This window comes from Arctopsyche grandis, chromosome 13 (assembly GCF_051622035.1).
Source record: "Arctopsyche grandis isolate Sample6627 chromosome 13, ASM5162203v2, whole genome shotgun sequence".
Classification (NCBI taxonomy): domain Eukaryota; kingdom Metazoa; phylum Arthropoda; class Insecta; order Trichoptera; family Hydropsychidae; genus Arctopsyche; species Arctopsyche grandis.
Window position 1 is genome coordinate 17,092,849 of NC_135367.1, and position 16,890 is coordinate 17,109,738.

Here is a 16,890-nt window from a genome sequence, read left to right on the forward strand (position 1 = left end):
GCGCAGACTACCAGATAAATGGGTTAGAGTGATTTCCGACAATTTACGCTCACTAAGGTGGAAAATATCACATTCAGTCTCGGCAGCAACGATTTCATTAAGAAGTCGGATAGCTCTTGGAATAGGAGCCATTCGAAAAAGGACTGTGCGGGTAGGAGGTACAGCCATCAAATGATGATGTCTACCACGCACATAGTGATTAGGGACATAAAAATAATAATGTTACGGGAACAAGTAGGAGATGGTGTAGAATATTATAGTCACAGATTTTGTCAAATGATTATATTCTTTAATTAGCAGTAAATATGAACGAGATTAATTTACAAGTTTGTATTACAAGTTACTAGTCTCGATGTCCTACCACAAGTGCCTTGTGAGACTGTTTGATCGCAAGTAACTATGTAGTAATCACAAGTTACTAGTAAGGCAGTTTAATCGCAAGTGAGGTTCAATAGATCTAACATGAGCATTTATACACAAAAGAATGATAAGCTTTAACCAATCACAGAATTTTGGTAAATAACAAAGTGATTAAGATACAGAGCAACATCCGTGTGTAAGACAGTTTTAATATTTGATTTATGTATCCTTTGAGAGTATCGAGACATTTTTGAGTAGATAAACAATTTATCATAGAGATAAATATTGATAATAATATTTGAGGGTTTACAAGTGTCGTGGGACAAAATGCAGCTATAGCAATAAAGATTATAAAAAGTAATACTTTGGATTTCAACAGGTCATTAACTATGTCGTCTTATATAACAATCGTGTTAGAAACTCGCATAAATTATAATAGATAAAAGTTAAGTAGATAGGATTGAACAGAATAGTTGATTGTACAGGATGGAAGCAATAGAGATATTGAAAGTCTCATAAATAATGAGGGATAACTTTAAGAGATAACATCATAAGTAGTTAAAAATGAAACGTATGTTCAAACTTAAGGTTAAAGGGTAGTATACATAAGTATATACATAGGTTGTAAGATCGTACCACATAACAATAACAATGAGTACTTTGTAGGTCAGAAGTACTCGCCGTTTTCAGATCGCGGACCTCTTTTAGAATCAATGGGAAACTATGAACACAGTACCGAAAAAGTTCATTCAAAACGCTTCTCTCCGTCGAAGAGTTGAAAAAGCTCAACGCAGGCGAAAATATGTAAGTTTATGTGGAATGAAAAATAAAAGATTCATTTTAATTAAACAATAATAGGCATAATGTTTACATACATATATTAAAAATCAAACACGACGTTAGGGGCCGTTCAAGTATTACGTAAGCAGATTTATTACAATTATTTACCCCCTCCTCCCCCTTGTCAGCAAAAGTAAGCAAAGCTCTTACCCCCCCCCCCTCCCATACTTACGTAAACATTGGTACCTATATGCATTTTTCTTTTAATGTATTCTGTTTTTTTTTTATTGATTCATGAGCAGCAGTTATAAAATAGGCTTAGGATAGAGGACTTTAACGCACATAATATTCATTTAAACGTAAGTACTATTACGAACAAAACAAACTTCTTTCGAATTTTTGGTATACATATTAATTCCAATTAACAGTCTTCAGTCCTTGTGGGAATCCCCGAATATGTGTTTGGTTTTCAAGCATAAACAACGTGTGGGTTGCTAATGTGTAAAAAAAAAATAACTACTGCTGACGTAATCACCATCTCGACCCCCCCCCCCCACCCCCCATGTCATCAAAAATAAGCAAAGAAAAGACCCCCCCGCCCCCCTATAGTGCTTACGTAATTCGTGAACGGCCCCTTAACAATATAATTAATTAAAAATTGAGATATAATAATAATAATGATAATAACTTTTTCATTCCAGATGATTGGGAGAATAGTGCAATCCTCATCGTCCATATAAATAATATATAGATAATAAATACGATAGTATTGAATAATAATAAAAAATAAATGTGAAAGCATTTTGTCTATTACTGTCCAAAATAATATTTTTTTCAAATTTTATTTTCATTCCACATAAACTTGAAATCGGAGATCGGCGTTGGGATGATGCTTTTTGCACAAAAAAAATAGTTCACTAATGTCAATTACTATTGAAAACCATGCTTTTTTGCTCTCTTGCTTTGTAAACGAATAGAGTGGTCTATTCTTATTTGACAAGCACTCAGCCAACGCCGAAGACTACTTATAATTAAGGATAGACGGTCGGTTTCTATTTGGACAAAATAATGGGTTTACCATTGTCAATTTCTATAGTCAGCTTTTTTTTTGCTCTCTAGCTTTGGAGGACAATATTAATCAACCCTCTTTTCTGGGAAATATTATATAAACCGAGCGCCGAAGTCTACTTATAATAATACTTACATATTATTCGCCTGCGTTGAACTTTTTCAACTTTTTGTACCTACATACTTGTATTTGAGAAATTCTTCAATATATGTTAAAATCAAAATATTTATTAATAAATTGACCGATGTCTAAATAAACATTTTTATTAGACATCGGTGAATTAAATTCCGCTTAAAACCCAAAAACTATTATTAATTCGGATATACATACATACATATGTACATCTGTACTTATCACAAATGTGTATCAATTTTTCCCATTTGGTTTGATTTTCGAGATATAAATTCGACCGTCAATGATTTGTTTATTAACATTTAAAACCATTATCATATGTATTTTAATCTCATTATTATTATTGTTTATTTAATTATTTTGCTATCTACATATGTTCATATGTATACTATTTATTTATATGGTCGATATGGATTGCACTATCCTTTCTATCGTCTGGAATAAAAATTATTATTCTTATTATACGTATTATTCTTTACATTATATCTAAATTAAAAAATACCTAAAGAATGCTTAGTTTTTTAATCAAGAAGAACAGTGATTTTATCTCACAAATACATATGTATTTTGCTAATATGTAGTACTAGTTGTTTTACCCGGCTTCGCTCAGTATTTGTAATATAAACAGAGTAAACATGGCGAATCTAATAGCAAATATTAATTTGTTTTTTTATTAAATTTATTTGAATCGAAAAAAATAATATTCAACCAATCGAATCGTCGTCATAGAAACATTGACTTGTTTTCGATTCCCAAACAAAAATACTTACTTACATACAAAGTCTCTTTCGAAATTATATATTAGAAGATTGTAGCAGCTTTATAAAATTTTAAATGTAAATGTAGATATTTAGGGTATATTGATTGAGACTTTTTTCGAGGGAAGTAAATATGTAAAACTAAAAAATAAATGTTCCTTTTACTAGTGCCAACCATGAAAAAAATAGGACATCGTAAAATAAAACGCGTTTAGTTTTAATTTTCTTATATTATACTTTTATAATTAAAATAATCGTTTTAAAGAACTAAAAAAAATATTCGCAGGAAAAGAAAAATTGTTAAATATGCTCTAAATTAAATTAAAGTAAATTAAAGATTATGTAATTATTTTTCAACGAAATTAACCGATTTCAAATTGGCCTAAAGTCTTAGATACTTCAAGAAAAAAATATAGATATATTTGTAAAAGTTTTGATCTTTTTTATTGTGAAACATGGACTATCAAAATAAATCATGGATCCAAAGCACTGGTGTCCAGTTTGGCGCGCCTCTTTACACATCAGAATAGTGAGTCGCCAAAAACATATTAGACGACCTTAAACTAGATAGACTTGTTCACAGCAGATTGAATTATTTTTTTGGTACGGCAATTAAAAGGTTGATATAGTTTTAAAGTCAAGATTGCAATGTAATGAAAATCAATCTTCGTTTGAAATTTCACAAAAATAAAAACCTTTAAAATATAATCTGTGACAAAAGGTAATTCAAGACGGGATTATCTTAGTGAAACTAATGTATTATTATATTTAATGATAGAAAATATTTGGTTCATTGGAAAATAAACTTCAGATGGAACGTAATGGATATGCACATATTGAACAAGACTGACAATACATTAACTCTACCTAGCTGGTTATAGATGGTGAAAAATTAGACAGGAAAATTGATACCTTAAAACATCTAATGTATTAATATCGTCATAAATGCGAATATTTCATCAAACAAGGAACAGCAAAAGGAACAGCTCAAGGAACAGCAAAACTAGATTCGTGCGTCATAGCTAAGGGCGCTGCGATTTTTTTAATATAAAATTGAAAAAAAAAAGGTTTTCTTTGAAATTATGATACATTTTATATTCAAATTAACTTTTCTACTCGAAGTAATATATAACCGCCTATAAAATATTATAATTTACCAGGAAAGCAGGAGATCGACTGTAAAATATCAACGACTCAAGAATAAAACTTGTCAAACAATCAACTATCATCGGTACAAATGGTTAGTTTGATTTGTACTTGAATTTGAACGTGACGTTAAATTAAATATATAAATCAGGGATCGATTTGCGTCACGAAATTAAATATCTTAACCAATCATATTTGAATGAAGAAATTTCAGTCGATAAAATTCTTCAATTAATTTTTATTAATATTATACAGGGTGCTATGAAGCTAAGTGCAAAGCCTTAAAGGGTTAATAGTTCATATCATTTGGAACATTTTGAGCCACACATATGTACCTCCGTCCAGAGTCTAATGATTTTTTTTAAATTCATTTATAAAGATTGTACATAGAACCGCCTATATTGAACATAGAACTACCTATTTTGAATAAAAATTTGTAAATTTAATTTTATGTTTTTTTTTCTTAATATATTTTTCTTCGACATGTACCTTTTAAAAAATTTATTGTTTAAAAAAAATTAAGAGGGAGGCGCTGAAAACCAATCTTCCTAAGTCGCCATACACCCTCGAGCCGGGCCTATATTCAAATGATATTTACTTAGTGACTTGATGACATCTAAGAAGTATAAAAACGCAGTATATGTATATTCATCGTTCTAAAAGAAGATTTGAGTTAAACGAATAATTTATTTTTTTAAGATTTTTTATAAACTGCGTTTACTTAGAAATAGCATCTAACGATAGTCCGCAGTTCATTTAATGCCGCGTTTTACACGAAATTTATAACGACTTGATCTTTAATAAGATCGTTCCGAAGAAACGCGACAATTACCTTGAAGATTTCCATCGATTGACTTCTTCACAAAACCCAATTCGCCGATTCGCAGAACATCTTCACCGATCACAACAAACAACGTAAATTTTGAATATATGTACGCACATATGAGCGGTCGGAAAATTCGTGCGCAAATGAAGTAATAAGTTTTCACGTGCGCAAACCGAAATGGCGGGCAGAGTCCAAACACGCCGTTTATACTTTTTTTCTGTCGTTCTATCAAAAATAAACCGTTCCAACATTATATATAGCGCGGTCGCCAAATTCAACCGGAGGAAAACGAGAGGTGTCCTCTTCCTATCTCGACCGCGCATGAATGGACCGCCAGCTCCGCACCGGTGTGCAATTGGAGCAAAGAGACTTTATATTATACATACATATACATGTCGTCTCGAATAAATCTGTCCGTCAGTCGGCCAAAATATGAAAACTTCAAAAGGCGAAACGTGACTTTATTGGCTCGTCGTGAATTTCGGCACAATAATAATACGAGACGCGATGAAAATTTGATTGCCAAAATCTTCATAATGAGCTTGTTTACAATTTGATCCCCATTGATTCTAATAAGATTCCGTTTTTCTGTTTATTTTGTTTACCTGTTCCATCCAGCGAACCTATCGTTCCCTTTTGTATAGTCTGAGACATCTCTCGGTGGAGTTAGTAAGCTTTCACGTTGGTTGCTTGCGGAGACGACAGGTGGCGGTAGTGATGGCGACCGAGACCTTATCGACATGACGATGGGCTCAGTTCTTCCATCACCTCAGCATCATCAGCTCCATGGAATCATTTAAAATCTGCAAAAAATAAATAATCAAATAAGCACATGACCATTCATAATAGATATGTAGTATTTTTTAGCCAATTCGTATTTCGACCGTTACGAATTTCGTATCTGTCATTTTAGCTAGTGTCCGAACCGTTGCTGAATTTAATCATAAATAGAAACAAACGAATGATGATATAAGGGTGCGTAATATAAATTTTAAATGTCAGATTTTGACATTGGACTTTTGGTGGATGTGACGCAATTCGCACGAACCGGTTGATGAAATTAGCAGACTCACGTCGAACCGGTTGTTACATATTTTACAATATGAACAATTGACAGTGATCCAATTCTTATATGTCAGCGGTCTGTAACCTTTTTTACCTTGACTGCTAAAATGTAAGTTGTCAGTGACGTTAAGAATTTAATCGACTATTTGATTTTAATAATCGAATTATTTGTAATGTTTTTCAAAAAAGATAATATATCATCATCATTATTTATAGTCATTCAACATACTGTGCTGGATGAAGGTCTCTCCAATACGCTTCCATTCGTCTCTATTTTGCACAACTCGAAAGTTACACAGACTGGTACGCGGAACGTGTTTTTATTTTAGATAGTTTTGCATGTGTAAAAAACGCTAGCATGCATAATCTATACTGTCACAATCCAGGGCAAAACTCACCCCCTGGAGTAGTTTCGGTGATATTTTAACCTTTTATTGACAGTGATCGATAATGGTAATTCCTATATTTGAATAAATGTAAATTTCGAAATTATAAGATCGTACGATTTTACAATGACGCCCATCACAGCTGGGCGTAACATCTCACCCCACATTCATCTCACCCTACAGATTTTTCTAAGTTCACCCTCTATCCACTCATCTTTCTCGCTACCTTCCTTTCACCCTTTTACACTCTCGTGAGTACCATTCCAGCACAATGAGAATAAAGTTTTAAATGCTTCAGTATATTATATTAAATAATAAATTATTATATCTATATATTATATCTACTACATATATTATATCTACTACAAAGGATGCTGCCGAAGAACTGAATACACAGTAAACTATTTTCACTGTTTGTTTTTATTTTATATCGAAAATCGGCCTCTCATTTATATTAGAAAATGTTTTTGTAAATATATATACATATGTACATATATAATTATCAAATTAACTAAAAATATTTGAAATGAAATATGCAGTTTTAAAATGAAATATGCAGTTTTAATGTACACTAATTTAAAAGTAAGCCATATCTAAATACTCAGCGAATATATGTATGTACATGTACAAACATTGATATAATTAATGAGACATATGCGAACAATGGCACATTCCAGCTACATAGTTCAATCACAATTCTCGTTTATCAAATGTTTACCTACACTTTGTCAACGACAAAAGCAAAAAATATCACAGTTTTAACATACAACTTGATAGGTACCATTCGAAAGGAATACCTACACACTTATATTACACTATAGATACAAATAATAACAATCCATTGAAAATGTCGGAACAGTTAAGTTAGCATATTTCAACGTCCATTCAGTACAAATCCAACGAGGCGGAAGCGATAGACGGGCCCGACATATTTAATATTCCGTCTGTGGCGTACCGTATATTACAAAATGTAAATTAGACCGAGGAAGCCGCTCGTGAAATTTTTTCGACATATTATTTCTGATTTTGACCCGAATTTTAAGCGGAGCACGACAAAAAAGAAATGCAAATTACCCGTCGTCGAATTGGGGCGAGCAATCTCTTCATTGAAACGCCATCAGCACCACGTTGAATGAAGGGTGAGATGCAAAACAAGTCGACTTGTTTTCACAGCCTCGAGAGGTGTTTTGACGGCGTTGTCCTTGTTTGACTCTGAAACGAAGAGTGACTTGATATATAAAAAAAAAAACATTATCGTCTGGTAAACAATGGGGGTAAACAGTGGATGGAAAGTGGCAAGAAGTAAACAAGACATAGAGTTATCCATTCAGCCAGCTCTCAATCTGGGCAACGGGCTAGTGTGTGCTGCGAAAACATCCATAAGATAAATAGATGTGGTTTTTTTTATAATAATAAAACAGCCCAGATTCTTTAATATCAACGATTTCATGATTTTATTTCGTCCAATATAAAAGTAAACTCATAAAATTTAATGATAGTATCCATAAGCTACCATTCCAACGTAAAGGAGGCCAATAACTTATTTATATAATTTAAAAAATATAGTTTTCACAATATTTTTTTTTTAAAACATGGTTGAATAAGTTTTAAATAATATTTAATTAAATAGGGTTTCCAAAACTTATTCGATGACGGAACACTAAACAAATCTTGAAATGTCAACGGCTATTTTGCAATAAATAAATCTGAGCAAAAAAAACATTTATTGTCAAGCATTAATCATATAAAACAAGCCTGTTTAACGTTTTGGCACACTGGGCCGAAAACTTACCTATGGGCATCTCAGGGGCCTCAAATTTATTTTTCTCAAAGAGAAAGATAGGGGTAATCTTAATTTAACGAGAGACAACGACATTTTGGTACTTTGGTACTAATAGACATATTTTCAGTTTATCACAAATAAAATATATTATTCAATATGTTTAATCATAAAAAATGCGCAACAGGCGAAAAAAAAATACTATACCTTAATATTCATATCTACACTTGAAATTTAAATTGTAGCTTTTCTGCCAAAGGATGCAATTTAAATATTATAACATATTGATATTTCTTCACTAAAAATTGGCACACTTTACGTGGAATAAGTGTTCCACGGAACACAGTCCGGGAAAGTCCATAATAAAATTACTATGGCAAATGATCAATCGTGATGGGGTTGTGGAGTTTTAGAGTTTGAAGTTTAGGTACTATAGTCAAATTTGATTTTGATCTATCGTTTTTAATATAATAAATTCTATTTATTTTTAATGTATGTATGTATGTATGAATGTACATATTTAAAGTATTTTATTAAAAGATTATCATCAGAAATCGGAATTAGAATTATTAAAATATTTTTATGAAAATTTCGTCTGAATTAAATTATTGAGATCATTTATATGTATAGTACATATGTACATACATGCATATAATAATCTCGATAGTATAAAAATTTATAATAAACATAAAACTTACAAATATTCTGCCGTGGCATATTTTTTCAATAAAACATTGTATATATTCTTAAAACTTCATATAGAAGATGCAGAACATACATAAAAATATATAATGTAAATTCTATGAAACAATAGATTCAAAAAGATTGAGAAACAGTAAAAAAAACCAATATTTATAATGTGCGAATATTTCAATTTGTTGATTGTAATGAAATCGCTCATGCAAATTGTGACAAACATGATCATGCAAACAACGTTTGATTGCGCAGAAGATGTTTTTTTTTTTTTTTTTAAATAACTCCAAATAAAGCAAAAAATAATAATTACGCCTCACCACGAGCCAGCAGTATTGATTTAAATTTTACAACAATGTGGTAAGATTTATTCTCGAACGATTTTCCCGCGCGAAGGTAGATGGCGCTAGTTGCCAAGGCGGTATCCTGTCGGTGTCCTTTGGCAGTTGTATATAGGGTTACAGAAGGGCGGTCAACATTAACTTTGCGCAGCGGCGATATCGTAACCAATGAGGTTAATCCGAGGTGCGATTATTGCTAGTTGAAAACTTTTACCAATACCCCGCCATGAGGACGTGAAATACCGTCCGCTACGGCAATTTTTGGAAGCCTATAATGGGCTTATTTAAACAACTCATGAATCCTAAACTACTTGTAAATCCTGGCCCTTACAATTACAATTCAATTGTTGTAAAGGCTTTGTAAAAAGGTTCGGTAAACCTTAAACAATGCATTTACAACATTTGAACAATACATGGCCCCCTCAGAGTCCGGTGACTACTTATGAATCCTGAATCCAATGTTGTGGAATCCTGTCAAACTTCGTTGTATTTTTTTCAAACCCCCTTTACGTTTCACTTACGATTACAATTCAGGAAAAATTTTGCCTCTTATCCGATCGTTTTGATACTTTGCCATATTGCTCATTTTGTTACATAATCATTATTAACTTTTTTGCATAGTATATCGTGAAATTAGCTATTATCGACTAACCGAAGTATTAGAATAACTAACTAAAGAGTGATTATTGATTAGTTACTAAACCTCGGATGTAGACTAGAGTAGAGGTTGTGATCGAGAAATCTCGTCTCGAGATTTCTCGAGAATATTTTATTGTGAAAATTCGAGATTCTCGTATCTCGAGAAATCGTTTATTAGAATCTCGAAAATATCGAGAATATTTTAAATTTAAATAATTTTGTGAAGTATTGTAATTTTATTTTTTGTTACAATCAATATACACTCGTCATTACCGATTGCTCCAATGCGACAAGTGTACGTTTAACGGTCAGAAATAAAATATACATATACAATCAGAATACATAGCATATAACAATTAATCAAAAATAATAATCATAGAGACATCTATGGATTATTTTTAGATTTTGTGTACAATTTTTATACATGTAATAAATACGAAATTATAGAGATGTCTATAGATTTCAGATTACTGTACATAATTTTTACAAATTATACACAGACATATTTTTGTGACAACAGGAAATGATCTAATACCAATTTTCAGGAACCGTTTCAGCAATGATCAGATAAAATTGGCAAACTCTGATAGAGAAACGATCGATTTGGAGTCACAAAACCCCCAAACCTAACCAGCAGTTTGACGATGACTCGAACCTTCGGTCTCAGTGGTGCTAATTATTATATACGCTACCATTAAGCCAAACTGCTGGCTTAAATGTATAATTAATTATGTATAGATAGTCAGTATTTTTATTATTTGTCCGGTAAGTTATTATCCGGTCATCATATAAGTACATATACACATGTCACAACTAGAGGTTGTGATCGAGAAATCTCGTTTCTCGAGAATATTTTATTGTGAACATTCGAGATTCTCGTATCTCGAGAAATAGTTTATTGGAATCTCGAAAATATCGAGAATATTTTAAATTTATCACTACAAGTTTTTGTTCAAGTTATTATCCGGTCATCATATAAGTAAATATACACATGTCACAACGAAATCGCACCATTTTAAAGTTACATACATATATGTGCATGTAGGCACTAGTCACTAGTGGGAAAGTATTCGGTTATGATATCACTAAAACGCTAGTGAAAATATATTTTCACTGACAATATGACCCCACTGTAACACACATAAAACAAAGATTTTTGATTTATTATTTATTTATTCGTGTATTTGCTCCTTATATATTAATCAATGTATATTCAGTATTTTAATATGCCTATGATGTTCAGTATTTTTATTATTTGTCCGGTCACAAAAACACGGGCAAAGCCGGGTGGCGTAACTGGTAATTTTATAAAATTCTTTGTTACATATTGTTATTTTTACTATTTTAAATTACTTTTGTATATTTTTATTTTCTTTTCGTGCCTTCTTTTATAATATTTTTTTTATATAATTTTACTTTATTTTCTATTCAATGTTCTATTGCAGCGTTTCCCAACCTTTTTTGACTCGCGTACCACTTGGTAGTACATAACGCTAAATTGTACCACCATATAAAAATTATTGTATTTCATGAAATTTGTTTTTGCAAGTGTTATTATTATATATATAGTATTTGCATGGTAAGGAATGTGAAGACAGGATACACGCAATATGTAGACCTGTTTTGGTAAGAAATTTTGTGGAAAAAAAGTTATTTGCGGAGTCACAATTATAATATGCTCAAAGTTTAATATATTTATCTACTATCTTGTCATACTTCTATTATTGATAGTAAAAATATTATTGATGGTTTTAATAAAAGCACAAAATTACAAAGTACATACATATAATATGGTTTTTTTCATTAAATCTCCTTGCAAAATAAATTTAATGAGATCCTTGTACTTAGTTTTTTTTAATTTGGTTCAAATGATACGAGATTTACCCTTAAGTCTGAAGCTGGATTCAATCAATTTCTATATTTGTCTTATTAAAATATATGAAGAGAAATCTCTCTCAACCAGTTCAGTGCTGGTAAACGGCTACAGAAATTTAAGCGCTATCATAAAGCTATTCATATTCTTCACTAATACCTAGCCAAAAATTAATAACCTTATTTATTTCGAATTCTGTATTTAAATGCTAAATGTCCGAAAATGTTCATTATCAAAGGGGTTTGAAAAAAATTGTTTGCTTCTTAAGGCTTGGGGAAGCACTGCGTAAAAGACGATTTCAGCCCTATTAAATATTCAATTATTTTTTCACGTATATCCCGAGACATACGACTCATGTTTTCAGATAAGAAATTATGTAAAGTTTCAAATACTTCAGTTTCATCATAAATTCCAAAAATCTAATTTTCTAATCATATATACTTTCGATTTTATCTGCAAAATTAAAGATTATTATCGAACTGTTCTCACTTGTCAAATTCAAGTTATTTATTTATTGAGCGTGAACGCGGTAAATTTAAAAATGCACTCCAAAATCCATGCCGGATCTGAGGAAAACGCATCGATTGCCAGATTTTCGATCATCAACTGTATAATATTGACGTCGACGATGACTTATTAAGATAATGCTTATTAATTACTAGCTGTTTTACCCGGCGTCGCTCACTATTTGTAAACAGTTTAAACATGGCGAATTTAATTTTTTTATTAAATTTATTATTATATGAAAAAAATATAATATTCAACCAATTCAATTGTCTTCATGGAAATTTTATTTTGTTTTCGAAGTTCCCAAAAAAAGATACAAACTTACAAAGTCTGTTTCGAAATTATATATTAGATATAAAAAATATTTCTATTTTTATGATTGTAAATCATTCATTCCTGCATGTCCACCATTACTGATTTTTTTTCGCGTACCACCAACCATCAACCGCGTACCACCAAGTGGTACGCGTACCACAGGTTGGGAAACGCTGTTCTATTGTATATCTCTATATCTTTCTTTCATCATGTCTTTAATAAAGATATAAACCCCTGATATAATATACATATGTAGTGTTTGTGTCCTTTTGATGTTGTCGATTTTATATGCTAAAAAAATCAATTCACTATATTAAAAAAAAAATTATACTTTCTCGAGAATTCTCGAGATTCGAAACAAAAAAGAAAATTCTCGAGATTCAAATATTTCGAGAAAATAAGATTCTCAAATCTCGAGATTCAAATATTCCGAGAAAATGAGATTCTCGAATCTCGAGAATCAAAAAAAGTCGAGAAATCACAACCTCTAGACTAGAGCAGTATCCTTTTGGGGCGGGACAAATTGCCAATCGACCACCGTATTTGGCAGCCATTATTAAAAAATATAATTATATTTTATTGATGTTTGTTATTAAAATTATATTTGTGAATTTTCGGATATCTAATATATAATTTCGAAAGATACTTTGTATGTATGTAGGTTGGGAACTTCGTAAACAAAACAAAGTTTCTATGACGACAATTCAATTGGTTGAATATTTTTTTTTTTATTCAAATAAATTTAATAAAAAAAAAATGAATATTTACTATTAGATTCGCCACGTTTAAGCTGTTTATATTACAAATGCTGAGCGAAGCCGGGTAAAACAACTATATAAATAATAAAAAGCTACAGTTGGTCCGCTGTAGTAAAAGAGACGGAAAAACGTATATGCTGTCTCTTTCACCGCCTCTCGACCAATAGCATTTCGTGCAGATAGTACAACAATTGTACGCGCGATATACTACATACATATATACATATCAGTAGTCACCGGAGCCTGAGGGGGCCGTGTATTGTTCAAAGGTTGTAAATGCATTGTTAAAGGTTTGCCGAACAATGGATAGCACTGTGACTATCCTACCTCTATACATATGTATGTTGGTCAGAATGGGATGAAATGTCATTGCGTATGCGTTTTACCTAAGTGTCATCCTACATCGGATGGACACTAGCAGAAATACATACAAACTAAACAAGTCCTTGATACATGCACTATTTTTACCAGGGCTGTGGAGTCGGAATTTGAATGTAAATGTAAGTGATTTCAATTATGCACGAAGATTCCCATCAAGATTGAGTGATTCCAACATTGATGAACTGGCCTTTTTAAGGTCATATTTTAATTCATAGAATCAATAAATCTAAGGTATTTGTAAAAATTGTATGCTTATGATCTATTTTTTTTTAAATTGACATGTAACTAGGGCTGTGGAGTCGGAGTCGGAGCTATTCAATCTTTCGGAGCTTTCAATTTTAAAATCACTATTATTTTTATTATTAACAGTTTTATACGTTGGCAAGAAAAGTCGATCTTACTGAAATCGTTCAAGTCGGATTTATAAGTTGGAGTCGGAGTCGGTAAATTTTCGACGAAGCGACTCCGCAGCCAAATTTTTAAAAGCTTCTATTAGTTTCACTGACTGCTTTCGACCCAAAAAGTCAGTTAAACTCGTATAATTTTTTACAAGCTTGTTTTAGTTTTTAATAAGTCAGGTAAAGTATACTAGTATATAATAATACATAAATATAAGCACAGAAAATCATGGATGATTCAAACGTGATATCTTCAAATGCTAATTTTGTTTGTTTCTTTATTTGCTTATTCGTTTTTCACCCACGAAATCTGAATAAATAGTTAATCAAATTGGACTTCCTTCTTTTCTCAATATAAATGATACAACAAATTATAGATAAGCAAAATTTGAATACGCTAAAATATATTATTTCCAGATAAAATCATAAATATAATTATACATACACACATATACATTTCCCACGTTTGTGAAATCTCAATACAATACAACATACTCATTACAGAATTCCAAGAATAGTATGATAAAAATCAAACTAATATACTTAATATAAGCATGATAATCATTCATGAACCGGTGAAAGCTAATGCGTTAGCGTTGAAATCCAAATCCAAACACCACACACATTATACTACCTGATAATTTATACTGAACTAGTGATCATTTAGACTCCTATTTTCAATATGCACCATTTAACACTGAACGAGTTAATTTGCCTTGATTGCAATATTGCATGCGATCCTGCAATATCGTATATTTATCTGACTGCCATACAGACGCACACGTGTAAACGTATCATTATATTATATATCGAACTACTTTAGATTTTCCACCAACTAATGAAATCGTGACTGCCATACTCGGCCAAGAAGCGTCATAAAGCCAATGAATTATGGTTTTTATCTTACGATGAGATCGTAAAATCGATCCAGTTAATCCTGTTGCGAAAAATCTCAAACGGATCTACTATATTCATATGTGTCTACTTGCATGCACTTAAGATATGAAGAATCGGTATTATCAGTCCTAATTTTAACTGATTTATAAAAAAAATCCATTCTTACTGCTATGGTGCTTTCAGCTCCAATCCGAACTTGCACATTTACATATTTATTAATTCTGATAGTGAAAAGATATTTGAATTATATTGAAAACGTTTTGCATGTCATCTATTGCAATTATCCTCGAATAATATTTATGCAAAAATAAATATAGCCGGAATTTTAATTCCAGATTTGAGCAAAATTTTCTTTTGCTAATTTTTTTATGATCCGATCCCTTCCTTAGAAAAGAACGGCAATATAATAGTAGTATACGGAGACACACAGAGTGGTATATGGCATGAGCTTTTTTTTTTTAGATAGTTTTGCACATGTCAAGAACTGTCTTGAAAATAATGGTAAGAGCACACTCAAAATGCGGCACGGTACGCGCTCGAAGTTTCCAACTGTGATGGGCGTATCTTCATATCATTGTTAATTCGTACGATATTTTCAAGGTTAACAATAGAAATCGACAAAAGGAACCTATTTATTTCGAGCCGGCGCATCAATGCGCTGGAGACTGCTCATAACTAGACTACGGATACAGACCGTGTTTTTTCCAGGAATCGGGGCGATTTAGCTCTATTTACAAAGCTAGAGTGCAAAAAAAAGGTTCGGCGAACCTTTAACAAAGCATTTAAAAGCACTGTGACTATCCTAACTCTACTCATAACCCACCAAAAATGGTTAACTATTAATGTTAATGTAAAAAAAAACGCAAAAACGATCCCTGTTTATGAGTCATAAACAGGGATCGGTTTTGCGCGGATACTTTTCAAATATCAATAGACCGCAGCATTAATGTTCAAAGCAAGAGAGCAAAAATGCAAGGTTTTTCTAAGACATTGACAATAGTTAACCATTTTTGGTGCGAAAAGCATCCATCCAAAGCAGATCTTTGGTCATGAAATATTATGTGAAAGGTATTGCCAAATAAAATACGAGTAGGTACATTAATTGTTCCCAAAAAAAATAATGACAAAGATTAGTTAGCACTCATGAAAATTATAGGGCTCGACCGGTATTAGACTAAATTTTCATATCAAGTTCTAAATTTGGTACTACTCTACTGAACGAGTTACTGCATTTACTAGTTAATTACTTTAATCTCTCAGCGGATTTGGAGTTGTCGAGAAAAATAAAATGAGGCAAAGAAAAGGTCCAAATTTCCAGCACTCGACTCTGATTAAGTTCAATTAAAAAAAAGTATTTATTTAATCTCCAAGTTCCACTTCAAGATCCTCGGTTACAGGTGTGAGTCTGAAATCCACAAAAATCCATACATATACAATTTATGCAAATAAGAAGGGACAGATCCAGTTTTTTGCGGATCGCGTTCCTCTCTAGATTTATTGCAAATTCCGAAACGTACGACAAACAGCTCGCAGCGAACATATTTAATCGGCCATCGAGAGAAATTTGCGCAACGCATTTCGCTGTACAAATTTGCACTGTCTCCAGAGCAAACAATCGTTCCGCGACAAACAAGCAAGATTCCCCGCATTTTCCGAATACCAGCGTGCGTTTCGATGCAACGACACGGTCATATTATTCAACAGACGATATGCTAAATTTGGAAAATGACACCGTTGTGCATATCACGAGCCATAATACGGCTACGAGTGTGTGTGTGCGTATTCT

At 31.9% G+C, this 16,890-nt stretch overlaps 1 protein-coding gene, 1 long non-coding RNA gene and 1 other non-coding gene across 3 annotated transcripts in view; 1 reads left to right on the plus strand and 2 right to left on the minus strand.

Moving 5' to 3' along the window:
• Positions 1-1,869, minus strand: part of LOC143921617 (rho guanine nucleotide exchange factor 17-like) — a 55,216-nt gene extending 53,347 nt beyond the window's left edge. Inside the window, exon 1 of the mRNA XM_077444970.1 lies at positions 1,829-1,869. Within this exon, the coding sequence (XP_077301096.1) occupies positions 1,829-1,869 (41 nt within the window). The remainder of the gene's footprint in view (positions 1-1,828) is intronic.
• Positions 1,870-4,707: 2,838 nt separating this feature from the next.
• The window catches only part of LOC143921725 (uncharacterized), a 38,056-nt gene continuing 25,873 nt past the window's right edge, over positions 4,708-16,890 (minus strand). Inside the window, exons 3-4 of the long non-coding RNA XR_013261453.1 lie at positions 7,597-7,734; positions 4,708-5,874 (exon numbers count right to left, since the gene is read on the minus strand). This is a non-coding gene — a long non-coding RNA (uncharacterized LOC143921725). The remainder of the gene's footprint in view (positions 5,875-7,596; positions 7,735-16,890) is intronic.
• LOC143921790 (U4 spliceosomal RNA) lies at positions 9,476-9,615 on the plus strand. The gene has a single exon (XR_013261462.1). It is a non-coding gene; the product is annotated as a U4 spliceosomal RNA (small nuclear RNA).